The sequence below is a fragment of the Malus domestica genome, chromosome 17, assembly GCF_042453785.1.
Source record: "Malus domestica chromosome 17, GDT2T_hap1".
Classification (NCBI taxonomy): Eukaryota; Viridiplantae; Streptophyta; class Magnoliopsida; order Rosales; family Rosaceae; genus Malus; species Malus domestica.
This window is the reverse complement of record NC_091677.1, coordinates 11,390,348-11,410,882: the sequence shown is the minus strand read 5'-3', so window position 1 is coordinate 11,410,882 and position 20,535 is coordinate 11,390,348. Positions and strand designations below refer to the sequence as shown.

At 37.8% G+C, this 20,535-nt stretch overlaps 3 protein-coding genes across 5 annotated transcripts in view; 2 read left to right on the top strand and 1 right to left on the bottom strand.

Annotated features, from left to right (window-relative positions):
- The window catches only part of LOC103405106 (UDP-arabinose 4-epimerase 1-like), an 85,930-nt gene that overhangs the window by 61,028 nt on the left and 4,367 nt on the right, over positions 1-20,535 (bottom strand). Inside the window, exons 3-10 of one of the 2 annotated variants that reach the window (XM_008344070.4) lie at positions 17,991-18,104; positions 17,798-17,905; positions 17,592-17,683; positions 17,363-17,504; positions 17,111-17,205; positions 16,861-16,990; positions 16,615-16,759; positions 15,953-16,509 (exon numbers count right to left, since the gene is read on the bottom strand). In XM_008344070.4, the coding sequence (XP_008342292.3) occupies positions 16,280-16,509; positions 16,615-16,759; positions 16,861-16,990; positions 17,111-17,205; positions 17,363-17,504; positions 17,592-17,683; positions 17,798-17,905; positions 17,991-18,104 (1,056 nt within the window). In that variant the 3' untranslated portion in view covers positions 15,953-16,279. Of the gene's footprint in view, positions 1-15,952; positions 16,510-16,614; positions 16,760-16,860; positions 16,991-17,110; positions 17,206-17,362; positions 17,505-17,591; positions 17,684-17,797; positions 17,906-17,990; positions 18,105-20,535 lie in introns of those variants that run through there. The other variant, XM_070817664.1, reaches the window with a different exon arrangement.
- On the top strand, positions 791-4,995 carry LOC103405104 (OVARIAN TUMOR DOMAIN-containing deubiquitinating enzyme 11-like). 2 transcript variants are annotated; one of them, XM_070817665.1, is made up of 10 exons: positions 791-1,096; positions 1,599-1,795; positions 2,592-2,665; positions 3,033-3,087; positions 3,362-3,436; positions 3,683-3,756; positions 3,873-3,921; positions 4,188-4,272; positions 4,516-4,572; positions 4,696-4,995. In XM_070817665.1, exons 2-10 carry the CDS (start codon positions 1,628-1,630, stop codon positions 4,740-4,742), a joined length of 684 nt encoding a protein of 227 aa, XP_070673766.1. In that variant the 5' UTR covers positions 791-1,096; positions 1,599-1,627; the 3' UTR covers positions 4,743-4,995. The 2 variants fall into 2 exon arrangements, with proteins under 2 accessions (XP_070673766.1, XP_028953335.1); XM_029097502.2 differs by having other exon boundaries at positions 921-1,152.
- On the top strand, positions 5,674-13,332 carry LOC103405105 (heat shock 70 kDa protein 17-like). The gene is made up of 15 exons (XM_029097802.2): positions 5,674-5,828; positions 6,257-7,060; positions 7,318-7,550; positions 8,175-8,334; positions 8,474-8,719; positions 8,817-8,953; positions 9,091-9,418; positions 9,516-9,677; positions 10,042-10,116; positions 10,207-10,307; positions 10,795-10,864; positions 11,770-11,826; positions 11,960-12,021; positions 12,516-12,588; positions 12,694-13,332. Exons 2-15 carry the CDS (start codon positions 6,287-6,289, stop codon positions 12,889-12,891), a joined length of 2,676 nt encoding a protein of 891 aa, XP_028953635.2. The 5' UTR covers positions 5,674-5,828; positions 6,257-6,286; the 3' UTR covers positions 12,892-13,332.

Below are 20,535 nucleotides of genomic sequence, written 5' to 3'. Positions count from 1 at the left end.
TTCCTAAATTTTTTAATACTAATTTGAGACCAATTTAGGTATAAGAGTAAACTTCATAACGTAATATGTTATAATTTTTCTAAGTCACATCTTGAGGACACTTTCATATAGTTATGATTTTTGCTTTGAGATGCGTTTAATGCCTTTCTTTTTGCACAACTTCATACGAATACTGATTTTTCATATTGATCTTACGTGACAGATTGATTTGACAGAGAACAAAAGAAAGTTATTCAATACCCCTTACGTATACAACAGGGCCTTGTGCATAGAAGAACGCCTACAAGTAAAGAATGTACATATGTTCAATAAATAAAATACTTGATGCTCAAAGAATTCTATTTAAGAAAACAACATTCTTTAAGGATGCATAAAGTTTTTTATTTATTTATTTTTATTTTTTTTAACAAACGATCCTAAGGGGAGGGCTGAGATTATCCTCACAATGGGCTAGTAATAGTGTAGCTCAAACTCGCTTTTGGCGAGCATCGAACTTAAAACATCTCACTTACAAGTGAAGATGAATACCACTAGACCGTAGTACTAAGTGTATTAAGTAAGTGTAATGCTAGGGAGACAAAAAATGTAAACTAAAAATTTGCAAACCAAATGATGTGTCAGCAATAGGAAATAAGCATGTTAATCAACGGTTAAGTAATAATCTTATCATCTACAACTATATTATTTGGTTTGCAAAATTAATTTAAAAAATTTAATCTCCCTAACACGATCCATTAAGCAATAGCCCCCCTAAATTGTAAAATTGGTTTCAACCTAATTTTATGATTTTATAGAGGTTGTACTGTAAAATCTGATTAGTTTCACATTTTAATCCTCTTTTTCATTTTCCCCAGATATTTATTATACAGTTCAACTGCCTAAAGGTAATATATATTTACAATTATATTCATATTTGTATTATCTTATTTTATTCAGTTGCATATCTTGTAGTTCATTCAATTCCCTGTTTGGTTGCTGAGAAAATACGACAAAGAGAAAACTTGGATTTGAGATCTTCCTGTTTGTGGATTGCTTCTGTGGACTGCAATATTCAGTTCAACAAGTTCATTTGATTTAATTAAAGCTCAGCTGAGAGGTACAAAGATTTTCTCTGCAGATTTTTTTTTTCTCAGGAACTGAATTTAGCTACAGGTTCTTATTCCCCCTGCTTGTATATACAATTTATACTTTTGTGCTTTTCAATTATTTTTAATTTTTTTTGCTGCTGCTATTGAATTGCTTTCCTTTCACACTTTTATCTACTGTTTGGCTGGTGAGAAAGTGAAATGAAATAGAAAATCAGATTATGTCATGATCAATCACTGTGTTTCCCATTCAATTCAAGTCAAGCCTTGTACTTTCAAGAATTTGATGATAATAGAAATCAAAGATGCAAACTTTTCGTTTTTTTTTTCATTTCTTTTCTAAATTTTCTCAGCAACCAAACAGAGGATAAGTGAGGGGGCAAAAATGATATGTCATTAATCCGTACATTATTCTGACATTGTTGCGGGTCTTTTAGCTCGTAGCTACCGCCATGGCGGTTGTTGTGTTTTGGATTACTTTGGTGAGTTATTACGCTTGACATGTTTTTGCAGGGGTGTGTAATCTTTGTAGTTGAGCCAGTATGAACGGAAACTACAGCAATGCAAGTGCGAGTTCCAGCTCGAGTTTAGATAGCAGCACTCACGGTACGGAGGATGATCAAACCATTGCAATCATCTTGGGAGAAGAGGAAAAGCTGAAATTTGATGGCACGCTTGGGAAAAGACTGTGCCACTTAAATTCGATTCCGGTATGTTCCTCGCTAGTCGTTATGTCTACAATGTTTTGTCTTCCCTGATTGAAAAATTGTACAGGTGTGCCACCATAAGGCATCTTTTGTGTGTGCTAGAGCGTGTGTGTATATGAACATATGTATTCATGTGTCGTATCAATTCTATCGAAAAACTACATCTGAATTCTTAATTGCAAGTTCCGAACTGAAGTGTCATTCTTAATTGCTGATCTTCTGTCACCAAATCTACGTCTGAATTCTAGTGTGATAAAAAACTTGCAGTGAATTAACACAAGTATATTTTTATGTAAGTTAATGATGCTGGCAGAAAATAGGGATGTGCTAACTAATTCACACCCTTTCACAGTTCATGATAACTGGGAATTGGAGGTGTTACTTATACATGCCTTTAGATGTAAATTTGTGCTGGTATAGAAATGTATGTAGTATGGGATATGAAATCTTGTTGCTACTTAGATGCGGGCCTTTGATACTTTTGACACACTAATTTTTCTTCTTTAGATGAGCACCATTTTCCTGTCTCATACGCAATTGATTGCTATGTCTGTTGGAATTGAGGAGACATTTTTCAAATGCCGATAAGTCTATTTTACTTGTTTAATTCTTGCTCCACTGTATGAGATAGTTTGTTTGCTCCTTTATCTTAAGATAAAATAATACACTCTCTACCTACTGTCTGAGCAGTGCATATACGTATGAGCTAACCTTGTTGTCCATTTGACTGAAAATTGGGTAGCTTATTGGTATTTAACTGTATATACATATGTACTCACTGATTTATTGTCCATTGCAGCACACTCCCCGGGTAAATGGGGAGATACCTGATGTGAATGATGCAACCCAAGACCATGAGCGCCTGTCGGCAAGGTTGTAATTTCTGTAATGAGCTCTCTACACAATTTCTGTAACGAGCTTTCCCTTATTCAGTGCTTATAGTACACCACGGGTTAGGGAACATAGTTTGATCATAACTTCACAAATTTTATTTTCTCAAAACAAACTTTAGAAAAATCCTTCTTTCTTTTTTCTGAAAAGGCAGGGTGGGGTTTATTGTGAACTGCTCATTGCAAATATCCCGGTATCCTTTGCTACTTTCCTTTTGGGTATTATTTGTTGGTGAACTACTGAGAGATGTAGCTATGACCGAGCAGCTTGTTGTGCACTTGGGTTTGTAAATGGATGATTTGATAGCTGGAAGAATCATCTTGATTGTAATATCTTTTTATTGGTTCAGGCTGGCAACATATGATTTATCTGAACTGCAGATCAAGGGCGATGGAAACTGTCAGGTTTGGCTACAATAATTAATTTATCACCTTATTGTTTTCAAAGATTTGCATCTGTTGACGTTCTATTTATCTTTATACATTGATTTGAAACGCAAAGGCATACCACATGTATATTGTTATCATTTTATGTATTTGTTATTTTGTTTACTTGGGTTAAGTCGGCGTAACCCTTGATTTATCAACCTACATTAATTTGTTTACAGCCCTCTTTTTCTCTTTTTGGGAGGAGAGGGGTTTTCGAGTAATTCCAAGATATTTGGTTAATATGCTGCAGTTTCGAGCATTAGCAGATCAATTGTTTCGGAATCCAGAATACCACAAGCATGTAAGAAAACAGGTGATAAAGCAGGTACGGCTGATGAAGCTCCTTTCAGTCCATTCAATTCTGAACTTAGTTTAGTTATGTACCTTGACCTAATATTTTCATTTATTACTAGTAGTCGATATGCAAATCTTAGTACCTCACTGTACGGAGTGGACGCAAAATCTTAGGAGTAACACTAGGATAGCCGTTTATGTTTGCATTTTTCCTTGCTTTTCGAATTTCACAAAAAATGGAGCTTAATTCTGGTTGCACGTTTTCTGTATGTTTCAGCTAAAGCATCACAAAAAACTTTACGAAGCTTATGTCCCAATGAAGTACAGTCGCTACCTGATGAAGATGAAAAAGTTAGATTTCTGCGTTCATGCCTATTATTTAGTGAAAAATTGAGACATTTTGCAATATATATATTGAACTGTTACTAAAAGTTAAATGGATTTTGTACACAAAACTATGGCACTAGAACCGGGGAGTGGGGAGATCATCTTACACTACAGGCAGCTGCAGATCGAGTAAGTTTGACTCTCCTTTTTCTCCCTTTCGCCAGGTTCTTTTAAGGTCACTTAGTGAAAATGCTTACTTTCTTCTTCACCCCACCGTTATTTAAAAAGTAGTTTCGGTGAGATCAAAGTAAAGAATTGTAAATCATTGTTTCTTTGCATATGTTGATTCTTCTGTTTGCTCTCTGGTAACTCCATAATGGTTTTGTTCTTTCCCGCTTTATATAATGCTTAGTTTCACAGTGATTGGTTTCTAACGGTTACGGATTCTTCTGTAGTTCGGAGCCAAGATTTGTTTAATCACCTCTTTTCGGGACACTTGCTACATCGAGATTCTTCCTAAAGATGGGAATCATGCGCGAGGTATATCTCATTTGCTCACTTTATCTTTATTTGAATTAAGTCGTGAAAGTCGAAAGAAAATGCACAATGTATTTATTAACCAAGTGGTACTGATATGCTGTGGAAAATCAAGCCAAACTAGCCAAGTTGGGCTTTTGGATGGAGTTAAGTGCATAACTTGATATGTACATGGGGGTTTAAACTTTGTAATAAAAATTTAACGAGGTTGCGATTTTTTGTATTTCGACTTTCGTGTGTTTTCAGAGCTTTGGCTGAGCTTTTGGAGCGAAGTGCATTATAACTCCTTGTATGCAAGTGCAGGTGCTGAACTAAACTATTACTTATACTTCTCATTTGCAATTAGTTTCTTCTTGACACTTTGGTATCGGCACCATTCCAAGATATAATCAGTCCTCTGATTGCTTTTCACTAATCTGTTTACAGATGTTCCGTCAAGAACTCCCCGAAAGAAGCATTGGCTGTCATTCTAGCGGTATTTCAAACAGTCTTTGGTTTCAAAATATTCCATATACAAGTTACATTAGCAAGTATATTATGGTGATGGGCATTGTAACTTGGTGAAAACTAACAAGAATTCAGATCTTTCTTTTCGCCGGTATGCCGGAAATTAGACTTTAGATATCTGTAAATAGAGCTTACATGTTAAAAGGATCACATAAACGAACTAAGTCAACACTGAAAAATTGGACTCCCCATTTCATTTGGAACGTATTGCAAGTAAAATGTGGTCTTAAGTCATCTCGCACATCGGTTGGCAACTGAACATCGTCTGTGCAATATGAGCAATTTGAACTCGGAACCTATTTTATAAAGTGAGCGTAAAAACGTCACTAGACCAAATAATCATTAGATTCAGCGGGTGAATTAGGATTACGTATGTAATATCCTATGAACTTAAGATCTCTTATTGCGTGAGAGAAATAAAAAAGCACCTAATGTTTGACCTTGGGGCATTCCTGCCGACCTTCTCAATAATCCAACTTTCTCGACTCTATTTCTCGTTCTATAATATTATACGAGGATTCAAAATTTCAAACAATTTTTGGATCACGTTTTAAAAAATTAACAAAAAATCCAAACTGTTAGACGAATAAATGGTTTTGAATTTATTTGATGTTTGACGGATTTAATTTTTAAAAAGTAATCTCAAAAATAAATAATTCAAGGCATCGAACAATATTACCGAATAAGGAGAGTCGAAAAGATGGAACGTGAGGTTGGTCTTGGACATAGTTCGTTAATCAAGTCACGCAGCAACGCGCGCCAACGCCGAATGATGTACGCAAGCACCTATGATAACCGGTGGCACAACAATACGAAGCGTCTCACTGACCTCCACGTGTACAACACGACACGTGTATCTTAACCATTGGCTTCTCCACTCTCCTAATTTTCCACATAGGCATTTCTTCTGCTCTTTCTGGTATACTAAAGTTCCGCATCTTAATGCATTCACTGAGAAAGTTCTCGCCTTCACTTTCTTGCTACGTTTTCTCGTCAACCAAACAGAAAATTGTGCCGCCAGTCTTCTGGAGGATGCGATCTGCACATTACTGGTATCCCTTTCTTTCTCTCTCTCTCTCTCGTTCTCTAACTATCTCTTCGCTTTCGTTTTCCTCTCTCTTAATTCGATCATTTTTTCGATTTTCTCTCGACGTGAAATATAAGATGTTCAAATTTAAGTCCTCTGTTTGGTTGCTGAGAAAATGGAAAACGTAGTGCGGAAAAAAATTAGGGTTTAAGCTTATTCAATTATGTTTTTTTTTCAATGAAATTGATTCGAATTTCGGATTGAAATATGTACACAGAGCAATCAGTTGAGCTTAGTAGACTCCCGCTTTCCATTTCTTCGTTCCCAAACAGTATACAAACTGTAAATTCTCGTATAAATTAACTGTTTTTTTATTTGTTTTATCAGTCGCAAGTTAGAAAAATTGAATCTTTATGCTAATATTTGTCAATTTTTGTTGTTGTGTTTTTTCAGACGAAGCTTTGAAGTCCTAGGGTTTACCTAATGCAATCTAGGATGGCGTCGATCCTAATCAAGCTAGGGTTATTCCTATCTGTGCTTTGCCTCATGTTTTCGCCTTCTCAATGTGCGGTTATGAGTATAGATCTAGGCTCTGAATGGGTGAAAGTTGCGGTAGTGAACCTTAAGCGCGGGCAGAGCCCGATCACAGTCGCTATTAACGAGATGTCGAAGCGAAAGTCCCCTAACTTGGTTGCATTTCATTCTGGTGACCGCCTTCTAGGTGAGGAAGCAGCTGGATTGGTTGCTCGGTACCCGGAGAAAGTCTACTCTCAAACAAGGGACTTGATTGGAAAACCCTTTAGTTCCAGCAAAACCTTTTTGGATTCATTGTACTTGCCATTTGACGTTACAGAGGATACTACGGGAACTGTTATTTTCAAAATTGATGATAAAGTGACTACTTATTCAGTCGAGGAACTAGTGGCGATGATTTTAGGTTATGCTGCAAATTTGGCAGAGTTTCATTCAAAAGTGCCCGTAAGGGATGCTGTAATTTCAGTTCCTCCGTACTTTGGGCAAGCAGAGAGAAAGGGGTTACTCCGAGCGGCACAGTTGGTGGGGATTAATGTTCTTGCTTTGATAAATGAGCATTCTGGTGCAGCATTGCAGTATGGGATTGACAAGGATTTCTCAAATGAGTCAAGGCATGTAATTTTCTATGATATGGGCACCAGCAGTACCTATGCGGCACTTGTTTATTTCTCGGCATATAATGCCAAGGAGTTTGGAAAGACCGTGTCAGTCAACCAGTTTCAGGTAATTTCATTCCAATTCGAATTGTTTTCCAACATGTAATATTTTGAACCGATGCTTTCCATAGTTACCTTCTACACATGTTATATTGGTTTCACAATAACGCAATAACATCTACCGTGTGTAAATAATCTACCAACGCGAATTTCCTCCCTCTGTGTTCCTCTATTTATGGAAGCATAGTTTACTTTTGATTCTCATGTGATACGCAATTATCTCGGCCAGTTCTTTTAAATTTTATTCTCATTTCTCATGTACAGGTCAAGGATGTCAGATGGAACCCAGAACTTGGGGGCCAGAACTTGGAATTACAGTTGGTGGAGTATTTTGCAGAGGAGTTCAATAAACAAGTAGGGAATGGTGTTGATGTGAGGAAGTCTCCAAAAGCAATGGCTAAATTGAAGAAACAGGTCAAGCGTACAAAAGAAATTCTAAGTGCAAACAAAATGGCTCCAATATCTGTTGAATCCCTTTATGATGATCGGGACTTCAGGTTGGTGGAATTTAAAGTGTATTATACTCTATTATCCTTGTTCCAAAGTTCCTTTATCATTGTTTATTTATATTAATTTAACTAGTGGAAGCAATGAGCAGAATGGTGAAAGGAGTTCATGTGTCAATTTTTGTTCATGCGGCTGTGCCTTTGGGATGCCACTGTTGAAAGTTTTCATTAACTATTATTTTTACCGTTGCCATACTTCTAGTTAATATAGGCTTTTAATTTTCATGATTTTCACTTCTAGAGCAGTGGAAAATAGGCTATGTTAAGTGTTTGAATTTAAGTACTTTTCACATTGCGCTGAAATTTGTCATGAGTTGTCCAACGTACTATACTGAACATAATCGTTATGTAGTTGTGCAACTTATGTAGATAGGTTTCTTTGTGATGCCTCTGTTGCCATTGTTGGAAGTTCTATTATTAATTACTATTTATTCCACTGCTATGCTCTGGTTGATGTAGGTTTTCTTATAAAAAGCTTGGTTTACCCTTCTAGATTTGGTGGAAACTAAGCTATGTTAAATTTCTAAAGATACATATGTTATTACCCTGTGTACTCAGGCAATTTGTGTTAGTTATCCAAGATAACAAGCTGAACACTATTTATTTCCCTTTCAGGAGCACGATAACTCGTGAAAAGTTTGAAGAGCTCTGTGAAGATCTGTGGGAGAAGTCGCTAATACCTCTTAAGGAAGTGCTCAAGCATTCTGGTTTAAAGGTAGATGAGATATATGCAGTGGAACTGATAGGAGGAGCTACCAGGGTGCCAAAGTTGCAGGTTTGACCTATACTATCTCCCTTTTGCTCTATGGTGATGTCCTACCTCACCTTGATATTAATGTTGCCAATTGAATCTCGTCATCTGAGTTTTATAAAGAGTGATCACAAGAAGGAATTCTCTCTTTTTTTAATGACAGGCTAAGCTTCAGGAATATCTTGGAAGGAAAGAGTTGGATAGACATCTGGATGCTGATGAAGCTACAGTTCTTGGTGCAGCATTATATGCTGCTAATTTAAGTGATGGAATCAAACTGAACCGGAAGTTAGGGATGATTGATGGTTCTACCTATGGGTTTGTGCTTGAGTTAGATGGCCCCGATCTTCAGAAAGAAGATAGCACTAGGCAGACACTTGTGCAACGGATGAAGAAACTCCCCAGCAAGGTAAATAACATGGAAAAAAAATAGCAAATGTTATGGTTTTATTTTATAGTTTTTCCCGCTAAGTTGACTCACTATATTTTGGTTTGCTATAAAATAGATGTTCAGGTCCTTTATCCAGAGCAAAGATTTCGAAGTGACACTAGCGTACGAGAGTGAAGACCTTTTACCCCCTGGTGCCACCTCTCCTGTATTTGCTCAGTACTCTGTGTCCAGTTTGACAGAGACAAGTGAGAAGTAAGGATTTGCATTTCCAGATTCTTTCTGTACGATTTATTCTGCAGTGCTCTAAAGAAGTTCTACCTATATGTCCATGCAAAAGCATGAGATGAACACTGACAACATTTTATATTTGTCCTTTCCATCTTATTTAGGTATGCATCACGAAATTTGTCTTCACCCATTAAAGCAAGTCTGCATTTCTCTTTGAGTAGAAGTGGTGTTTTGTCGTTGGATCGTGCAGATGCTTTTATTGAAGTGTCAGAATGGGTAGAAGTTCCTAAGAAGAATCTGACTACTCAGGAGAATTCAACTAATGTTGCACCCAACATATCCACTGAAACTGGTGCTCAGAACACATCAAAAGAAAGCAATGGCAATACTGATGATGGTGGAAATAGTAACAGTTCCAACTCTACAGTAGAAACAGACGTCGTTATTGAAAAAAAGCTGAAAAAGCGGACCTTTAGGATTCCACTGAAGGTATATATTTATTAGTTAATCCTCTTAAAGTTCTTTCGTGCTTCTCAACAGCTCAATAGAAGCTCGTATCTTCTCTAAACTCCTTTATATATTGTAGATTGTTGAGAAAACAGTCGGACCTGCGATGTCTCCTTCAAAAGAATCTCTTGCTGAAGCAAAACGTAAATTAGAAGAATTAGACAAGAAGGATGCAGAGCGGAGGAGAACGGCAGAGTTGAAAAATACCTTGGAAGGATACATATATGGTATTAAAGAAAAGGTGCATAGGTGCAATCGACTATTTTTTTCTTCTCGGCATAAGAAACCATCTTCATTGTATAATATGTTTTTCATGAATATTTACGATGTTTCCAAATATTTCTGGTTTTTCCGTTGATATTATGCCCTTGCAATTGTTGTTTGATGAATTTATTAATGTAGTTTGTTTTGTATTTTCTCTCATATCATGTATCTGAGGATATTGCATTGATTTGCTTTGTATTGAATCTGATGTTATATCTCCTTGTGTTTTTGCTTTGATAGACTAAATTATTTTGTTCTAGTGCTAGATTCCCTATTTTAAAATTTTAGGTCAACAATACTGTTCTTGTTTCAACCTTTTAATGAATTCTTTCTTATACCAGTTTGAAACATCCAAGGAATATGAAAAGGTTTCAACTAGCGAGGAGCGCCAATCCTTTATTGGAAAGCTAGATGAGGTAGGCATTTCTTTTGTGCACCCCAAAATTCTGCTTCATCATATATCTTTGACTTAATTTTTCTATTTAACATGTTATCCATTTTCTTAGGTGCAAGAGTGGCTTTACACCGATGGTGAAGATGCTACTGCTTCAGAGTTTCAGGAACGCCTAGATGTGCTAAAAGCTATTGGTGATCCGATATTCTTCAGGTATATTTTTGCTTTAAGTTTAACTGAGGGTACTATGCGTTCACCAAGACAAAGAATTGGGTGTGATCTTTTTTTTTTTATTTTTATTTTTTTATTTATTTTTTATTGAGAAGAAACGATAACACTTTTATAAATAAAAACATGAATTACAAAATAGTGGATAAGAAATCCACCATGTAGCAAAGCTAGCTAAGACCTCTCAAATAGATCTGATTACAAGTAACATAACCTCAACCAAAATCATTTTACGGCTGCTAACATATCCCACACTATATGAGAAAGAGAATAATCCTTGAACTCATTCGAAACTGATGCCCAGAGGGCTGCCCAGTATCTTACTCTACCCCATAGTTCTGCTACCCCCACTCCATTATAATCCTCAAAATTTTGGGTGTGATCTATAATTCTCAGATGTATGAATTTCTAATAGTTAAGTCCTGTGTCAAGTGAATGCAATGTATCTGATCTGATGAATTCTTGGGTGCAGATTAAAAGAGCTTACTGCTCGGCCAGAAGCAGTGGAACACGCTCGAAAGTACCTTGTTGAAGTGCAACAGGTAATTCGGACACCTATTATTATAAATTATAGATTATTATCACATGCTAGTAACTTAACTCGGGCATATCGTTACTAAACAAATAAATAGACTTTAGTTTTACATGTGAAACAGTTGCCATAAAAGGTCAATTACCCTTAATATTTAAAGAGCTATTCTGCTATTGCAATAAAGTAGTGGCGGAGCCACCCTAAGACGGGTAGGCTCGGGCCTATCCTCAAATTATTTTTTCGTGACAACCTCTACTATCATTAATTACCACTATAAACTTGAAGTTGTAATTGTATTGGTTAGTTCAATTAATTTCAATCCAATAAATAAAAAGCTTTAAATTTTTTATATTAAAAGTTTGAAACTATAGTTCTAGACTAATATTAGTTGATCATATTCTCTATTTCTTACCTATATACAATTTTTCTCTTTGCTTGCAGACTATTATTTTGGTTAATTTCTCATTTTCCTCTATTATGTTATATATGAAATCAAGAAGAGAAAAATATTTCCTTTTTTCAAATTAGCACAAAAAACCCAAATGCTCTCATGCCTTAATGTTTTTAGAAAAATGTTCTCTTGGTCACTATTAGAAAAAATAAATACATAATCAGTTACCTTTGAATTTGATATCAAGACTGAAGAATAAAAGGATGTGCTTTTAATAATGTTTTATTTTCAACTCATGATATAGTTGACCATGTATAATGAATAATAAATGCATGATCACTCTCACCTTTGAATTTGATACCAAAGCGACCAAAAGAACGAGCTAGTTTCTATATATATTATGTCCATTTTGATCTAAAGTGTGCCTTTCCTAACATGAATTTCTGGCTCCGCCACAGACTATGACCTTAGTAAACTATGAGATGTGACATATTCATTTATCTTTTCCTCCTCAATGTTTGCAGATTCTACGTGGATGGGAGTCAAACAAACCCTGGGTTCCGAAAGATCGAACAGATGAGGTGCTTCAATCATACATGATCCAACTTAAACTCTTCGTGAATTTGTAAATAGTAGTTGTAGTGATGATCTAATTTAGGTGCGTTTGACGGCCTCTGACGCTTAAGGTGTGGGAAATTTATTTGTGTTTTCCAGGTTGCAAGTGATGCTGACAAGTTGAAGAAGTGGTTGGACGAGAAGGAGAATGCGCAGAAAAAGTAAGTAATTGTCGTTGCTGCATTGATTTCTTTTGACATTATTAAGGTAACTTGTTGATGTCAACTATGCATGCGCATATAATCTTACATGCTTATAAGTGATGTTTACATATACGCGTACAGTGTAGTAAATTAAAAACAAGCCATGCTGAAGGGGGGTAAAATAAAAGTTTCCCATTTAGGAATCATGCGGAGAAAGCCCATTTCCCTTTGCCTGATATCTTGCTTTATGTTTACTAGTGTTGAATGTACTATGTGTACGGTGTTGCACGACTATTTGGTTTGAAAGTATTGCTCTTTTCGTTTATAAAAAAAAAAAAACCTGCAGTTAGCAGTAATTTAAGTGCATAATTTCACCTGGTTCATGATTTGTTTCAAATTGATTTTGTCTACCGACTGATATCCAGTCTGCTCTCCTTGAATAACTATAAGTTTGATAGCAAGTTTAGGGCAGTGCTTCTATTTGCTTAACCTAGTTTTTCTCTTCCTTGAAGGACTCCTGCACATAGCAAACCAGTATTCACATCGGATGAAGTGTTCGGGAAGTTGTTTGATCTGGAAGATAAGGTATCATTTCGTTTCTGTTTCTGGGTTGAGAAAATAAATGGAAATGCGATCCCGAGCTATTTCTATACGATTAATGCTCTTATCGATGACTTTATCTTTGTCTAGGTTGCTAGCGTCAACAGAATCCCCAAGCCAAAGCCTAAAATTGAGAAACCCACAAGCAATGAAACCGAGAGCAGCGGAGAAAAAGCTAAGGATTCTGACTCGAGTTCTGATAATTCTTCACAAGAGGACCAGAAAGCCGGAGACTCAGATGACTCAGCAAATGAAAAAGTTGAGTCCGAGGGTCACGATGAGCTGTGATCTAATCTAATTGACATGTCAATTAGCCTTAGTTAACTGCCTTCCCAACCACTGTGGATTGGCATCGATACAGAAGAAGGGAGAATGCACCTGCAATTTTCAGACGTAAGAAAAGAGTAGAGTTGAGCTTGGTTTTCAGTTGCCGTTTGGCGGTCTGAAGAATAGTTGCTCAAGAACCACATCTCTCTTGTTACTTATACTGCTATCAGCTTATACCCACATTACGTAGGGGCACAGATCGATTTTCTGCTTTGCCTCGTTAGAGAAAAGTTTTGATCTGCATCAGACAATGTGATACTGATAGGGGGCATTTTTGCTGTTAGAGGAAGACTTTGTACTGTCTTATATTCTTGTTTAAGAAAAAAGATTAGTCCTTTCTTGAATTCAGTTTGTTTGCTATGCTGTTAAAATGAAAAGAATAATTACCCGTCTTTATTAGCCTCTCACACTCTTATTTAATCTGTTTGTTGTTTTCTTTATTTAGTCTGATGGTCAGAAATAAAAAGAGATATGCGAGAATGCCGAGAAGTTAAATTGGGTGTGAAAATCACCTCCCTTCTAAAATGATAACTAGAAGATTTTAAAAATAACGTAGCCAAGTTCGAATCCTCTTCTGTAGTTCTAGGTTACGTTTTAGAATAACGCATCTCTCAAAAAAAGTAAATGCATAATTTATTAGGAGTGCGAATAACACTTCCCTCCAAAATTTAACTATAACACAACTGCCATTCAACCGCTCAAACCACAAAGCAGCACTATTTTCTTCCAAGTCTGCCACCAGCAAGACCAAATGAGGCTGAGATCACTATGTGAAAAGGGAAGCCAAGTCTTCAACCAAAATCTGAAGATTACTCGGTTGGGGAAGTCTGGTCGGGTCGACGAAGCGGTTAAAGTTTTCTCACAAATGACTCAGAGGAACACAGTAACATACAATTCTATGATCTCTGCTTATGCTAAGAATGGTAGAGTTGGTAACGCGCGCCAACTGTTTGATCAAATGCCGCACAGAAACTTGGTTTCTTGGAACACTATGATTTCCGGGTACCTGCACAATGGCGATGTCGAGGAAGCTTATAGGATTTTTATTGACATGCCGGAAAGAGACCTTTACTCGTGGACTTTGATGATAACTTGCTATACACGTAGTGGCGAGCTTGAGAGAGCAAGAGAGCTATTTGATTTGCTTCCGGATAAAGGGGATGCAGCTTGTTGGAATGCAATGATTGCAGGGTATGCGAGGAAGGGGAAGTTTGATGAGGCTAAGGGTTTGTTTGATGAAATGCCAGCCAAAAATTTAGTTTCCTGGAATTCAATGCTTGCAGGGTATACGAAAAATGGGGAGATGCGGCTGGGAGTGAAGTTTTTTGAGGAAATGCCTGAGAGGAATGTGGTTTTGTGGAATTTGATGTTGGATGGGTTTGTTGAGGTTGGTGATTTGGATTCTGCTTGCAAGTTCTTTAAGAAGATTCCAGACCCAAATGTGGTTATGTGGGTTTGCGCAAAATGGGGAGATTGCAAAGGCAGAGGATCTTTTTGAGCAGCTGCCAAGTAGAAATGTGGTTTCTTGGAATGCAATGCTTGGAGCCTATGTTCGAGACCACCAAATTGACAAGGCTGTTAAATTATTCAAGGATATGCCTGAGAGGGATTCTGTGTCGTGGACAACAATGATCAATGGGTATGTACGTATTGGTAAGCTTGACGAAGCAAGGCAATTGCTTAACCAAATGCCATACAAGAACATTGCAGCACAAACAGCAATGATGTCTGGATACGTGCAAAATGGAAGGATGGATGAAGCAAGCGAGATCTTCAATCCCATTTCCATCCGTGATGCTGTTTGTTGGAACACAATGATTGCAGGCTATGCTCAGTGTGGGAAAATGGTTGAAGCTCTATCTCTTTTCCGAAAAATGATTAACAAGGACATTGTTTCTTGGAATACTATGATTACTGGTTATAGTCAAACAGGACAAATGGATAAAGCACATGAAATCTTTGAGTCGATGGATGAGAGGAGCGTAGTTTCGTGGAATTCTCTGATTACAGGTTACGTGCAAAATGGGTTATATCTGGATGCACTAAGGAGCATTGTGAAGATGGGACAGGAAGGGAAGAGGCCTGATGAGTCGACTTTTGCATGTGGTCTAAGTGCATGTGCCAATCTTGCAGCTTTACAAGTTGGAAAGAAACTTCACCATTTGGTTGTGAAGTGTGGTTATGTAAATGACTTGTTTGTCAGCAATTCCCTGATTACAATGTATGCTAAAAGCGGGAAAGTTGTGGATGCTAAACTTGTGTTCGAAGATATCAAGTGTGGGGATATTGTTTCTTGGAATTCTTTGATATCTGGGTATGCTCTAAACGGAGATGGTGAAGAGGCAGTAAAGCTCTTCAAAAAGATGCTAATAGAGGGGGTGAATCCAGATCAGGTGACCTTTGTTGCGGTGTTATCAGCATGCAGTCACAGTGAGTTGGTTGAGAGCGGTTTAGAAATTTTTAAGAGCACGACTGAAGTTTACCTTATTGAACCTCTTGCCGAACACTATGCTTGCATGGTTGATCTGTTCGGTCGTGCAGGGAGGCTAGAGGAAGCCTTTGAAATGGTGAGGAATATGAAGATCACGACAACTGCTAGATATGGAGTGCATTACTTGGAGTTTGTAGGATACACCGGAATCTACTACTTGGAAAGTATGCTTCTGAGAAGCTTTTAGAAATTGAACCCGATAAAGCTTCAAATTATGTGCTCTTGTCGAACATGCATGCTGAGGCTGGCAGATGGGACGAGGTTGAAAGAGTCAGGGTATTAATGAAAGAAAGTAGCACGGAGAAGCAGCCAGGCTGCAGTTGGATTGAACTCAGAAATCAGGTACATGCTTTTCTCTTTGATGATCCGGCGCAGCCCAGAACAGCAGAGCTTGCAAGCATATTGAAGAGTCTAACCACAGAGATGAGAAACACCGGTTACTTGGCTACACCTTATGATTGACAAAGATTTACAAACTACGACAAATGGTAACTGCCTTTTCGCTCTTGCTAAGCTATTAACATTATAGCATTTATCAGTAAATAATCACACAGAGAATTCATTTGTAATTTATCAATTGTTCCTCAGTTACATTCAAACGACTTGTGTTACTTTGGAATAGAGAACTCATATATCGGCAAGGAAATATCTAATCCTCTCCTTTTCTTTTTCTGGGCTTGAACATAGTACAGGAACAGAAAACACATGCAGGGTTACTCTTGTCCATTCTCTCAACGAACCCAGAGATTTTCTTCCTTGCCGATTGGAAATTTACAACATGTTCCAAGTAAAAGGAAATCCATGTTCAACTCAATGGAACATCATCCAGCTTCCACAACGATATATCTATCTTTTAACCTAAGTATTGGAAGGACCATAGCCATTCAAATGTAATTTTTGCCATCTCCATGCAATCTGTAGGCTTTCTTTAAGTGTGTACTTGGCTGTCCAATTCAACTCCTGCCTTACCTTGGAAGGATCACTATAAACTTTAGCATAGTCCCCTGGCCTTCGGCTGAGGTATTCAACCTTTATGTCCACTCCTGTTGCCTTCTTGCATGCCTCAACAAACTCCTTCACTGAACTACCTGTGATCAAAATGATCAAAAAGAACTTCAGGAAATGCGGGGCCAGCGAGGCAAGGGTATTGAGAGGATGAAAATAATTTCAACGCAAATGACAGATTTCTTGACCTCTTCCAGTGCCCACATTGTAGATCCCAACCTTCCCCGGTTTTGCATTGGCGAGAGCTTTCACATGAGCATCCACCAGGTCAGTGACATCAATATAGTCCCTCACACAAGTACCATCAGCTGTATCATAGTCTGTTCCTCTGACCTAGAATCAATGACATATACAAAAGAATTCAATTTCTCACATTGATTTTGGCCTTAAAAAGTGTCCTGAAAAAGAGGAAGGGAATGGAGGGAGAAAAGTACCTTCAGTCCAGGAATAATCCCTCTAGCGGCATCAAAACAGGCACCAGATATTCGTCCCTGCTCACGTAGCTCAGGTCGAGGAGCCTCTCCTAGTCTTCCCTCCGGGTCTGATCCTATCACATTAAAATATCTGGATATATAACCGTACATATTTTAGCTTCAGTGATACCCAAAATATACATTTTGAATTCAGAAACGCTTGCGCGCACACAAAAACTTTTCATGGAATTAAGAAGAATTCGCTGCCTACCGTAAGATCATGACTGCCATGTTTGAGTTTTTGGAGAAATCTAGTATGATATCTTCTGCCATCTTCTTTGCTTTTCCATATGGATTGATTGGGACCTGAATTTGTACAACTATACGTATTGAGTATTTCGAAAATTAGCACATCTTGACATACAATCTGTGTTGTATTTGGCTTGATATACTAACACAATATTTGAACCTTGCAGTTGACACATGATTAACTGACAACTAAAACTGTGTTACGAAATCTCACTTGCTCGGTTTCTTCAGTGATCGGCATCTTCCTAGGTTCACCATAAGTTGCACAAGTACTAGAATAGATCAATGTTTTTACATTGTGTGCTGCCATTGCCTCCAAAACCAACAGGGTATTTGATGTGATATTGTGATAGTATCTGCAGCAGAACACTAATTGTATGTCATTACCAGGTAAACAGAGACGAAAAGAAAACCTAATTAACGTGAAATTGACGATCGAATACCGAAGAGGCTCGAGTGTACTTTCACCAACATAAGCAACAGCTGCAAAATGCATGACAGCATCAAATGCGTTCTCCGAGAAGATTTTATTGACCTAAGACGAGAATCAAGGAATGTCCGACACATTGTTTGCCTGAGTTCAATTTACCTTGTACGCAGATTAGATTAGTTTAAAGTAGAATGTACAAAAGAAGCATAATTAGGATACAGCTTTTGCATCTCCGAGGTCAGCGTATATGAACTGAAGCCTCCCGGGTTCTGGAAACAACTGTTGAAGAACCCTAACAGCACCGATGTTTCCTCGAGAGAGATTGTCCTGTGAACATTTTCAGAAGGGTTTTAAATCAACGAATCATGTAACGATTACGAAGAAAAAGCTTTCAAGAATGATCGATGTATACCACTATCGTTACACGGTATGAGTCCTTCAAGAGCCTAAGTGCAGCATGAGAGCCTATGTAGCCAGCTCCTCCTGTGACCAAGACATGAGTGATCCCTGCTCCATGATAAGAGAACTGCAAAAACAAGTCGAATGTAGTTGACTATCAGAGTGCGCAACGAACAAGACTAACAAAATAATAGAAATATTATTAAACAAACGAGAATGCCGAAAGGGCTACAAAATCCTAAGAAACTACATTGTGACATTGTGACTGACTTATATTCAAACTAAATTACAAGCTCTATTATATATAGTGAAAACTAAAGCAAAATCCTAATCCTTAAAGGATATAGAAAACTCTAATAAACCCTAAATCCTAACCCTTAAAGGATATGGAAAATTCTAATATCCTTGTCCCACAAGAAAACCATAAACAAAAAATAAACTAATAACTAATTTTCCAACACCCCCCGTCAAACTCATGGCAGTACACGTCATGAGTTTGCCAACAAGTAGATGCGGATGCAAGACTCTAAATTCCAGTGCTAGTGCCAATGCCAATGCCAATACCAATGTCAATGCCAACGCTGATGCCAATGCCAATACCAATGCCAATACCGATGCCAATGCCAATACCGATGCCGATGCTGATGTCGATGCCAATGCCAATACCGATGCAAGATTTCCAACTTCCGAACAAACTTGAACAAAAAATAAAAAATCCAACTTTTGTAACGTCACTTGAGTGGTCACCAGTCCAAGCACTCGAGCGATCGTCGTAGTGAGAACGACAGACAAACCAAACAAATCATATTTCTTTCTTGCCCGTGTGGGCCTAAGCCTCAAACAATCAACCAATTTTTTCTTTTTTCCTTTGCAGCAATGCAGACTTGTGGGTACTTCTGCAGGCTGTGACGTTCAAATGTGCAGAAGCAGAGTCACGAGACAAAAAACGAACGAACAATTTTTGCTTCTTGCAAACAATCAATACCAACTAACAATCTAAACACGAACGACAATGGAAACAAGCAAACAGATACTAACCCGAAGCAAATTAAATCCCGAATGATCAAACTTGCTCTGATTCCAAGTTGACTATCAGAGTGCGCAACGAACGAGACTTACAAAATAATAGAAATATTATTAAACAAACGAGAATGCCGAAAAGGCTAAAAAACCCTAAGAAACTACATTGTGACTAACTTATATTCAAACTAAATTACAAGCTCTATTATATATAGTGAAAACTAAAGCAAAATCCTAATTCTTAAAGGATATAGAAAACTCTAATAAACCCTGTTGATGCACAAAACCGGAGGGGTCTTGGAACAACGTAAATCCGACCGTGAATCTGCAAGAAAGTAAATAACACAAGATGTATCGTGGTTCACCCCAATGTTTGGGTTACGTCCACACTAATATTGTATAATTTTGGGATGTTGAAGAGGGAGAGAGAGAACTTCTGAGGCTGAGAGAGCTCTTCTCAATCTTAGAGGTTTTAGGGGGTGAGGAGGCTTTTTTATAGACTAAGGGCTCCTCCACTTTTTACATATTTACCTTTTCCTTTATTACATAATTACATTTAAGTCCTCCGAGTATTTATACGAGATCTAAATACGAAGGCCCTAAGTATGGTATAAACAGTAGTCCTCCAAGTCTTCAATTAAGAGAGTCTTTTGGATGGAGACTTGAAATTCAGTTCATGTGTGGGCTGAAGTAACTAGATGTCGTCTAGAACTGATACTCGATATGAGGCGGTGCTCAATCTGAAATGATGCTCAACTAGAAGTAGCACATGTTGCGAGGTTGCTCGGTTTGTGGCTTATGTTGCCTTGGTTGGCTCAACTTGTGGCGTTGAAGGTGTGGAAGTCCCTTTTATAGAATAAGGGTTCGCTCCTCAATACATAAATGATGAGCTAGAGTTGATGCTCGCGGTGAGTCGGTTGCTTAGCTGGCGGCGATGCTCTTTAATGATGGTGAGGGAGTCCCTTTTATAGAATAAGAGCTCGCTCCTCAATACAAAAGTGATGGGTTAGAGTTGATACTCTCTAATGATAGTGAGGGAGTCCCTTTTATAAAATAGGGGCTCACTCCTCAATACATAAGTGATGGGCTAGAGTTAATGCTCTCTAATGATGGTGAGGGAGTCCATTTTATAAAATAAGGGTTCGCTCCTCAGTACATAAATAATGGGCTAGAGTCCCCCAAGTATTTTTCATAAGGCCCAATATATGGTACAAAATGTAGTCCCCCAAGTCTTCGGTCAATAGAGTATGTTGGCTGGAGACTTCAAATTGAATCCATGTATGGGCCGAAGTGGCGGTTGTTCGGAGGCGATATTTGTATACCCTGCACTGAAGCTTTGTAGGTGAAGCTTTGCAAGTGAAGCTTTTGAAGCTGGAGCTCTGTAAATGAAGCTTTTGAAGTTGGAGCTCTGTAAATAAAGCTTTCAAAGCTGATTGACATGAGTGATGCTCATGAATGTTTATGTTGATTGACATGAGTGATGCTCATAAATGTTGACATGAATGATGGTCATGAATGTTTATGTATGACTGACATGA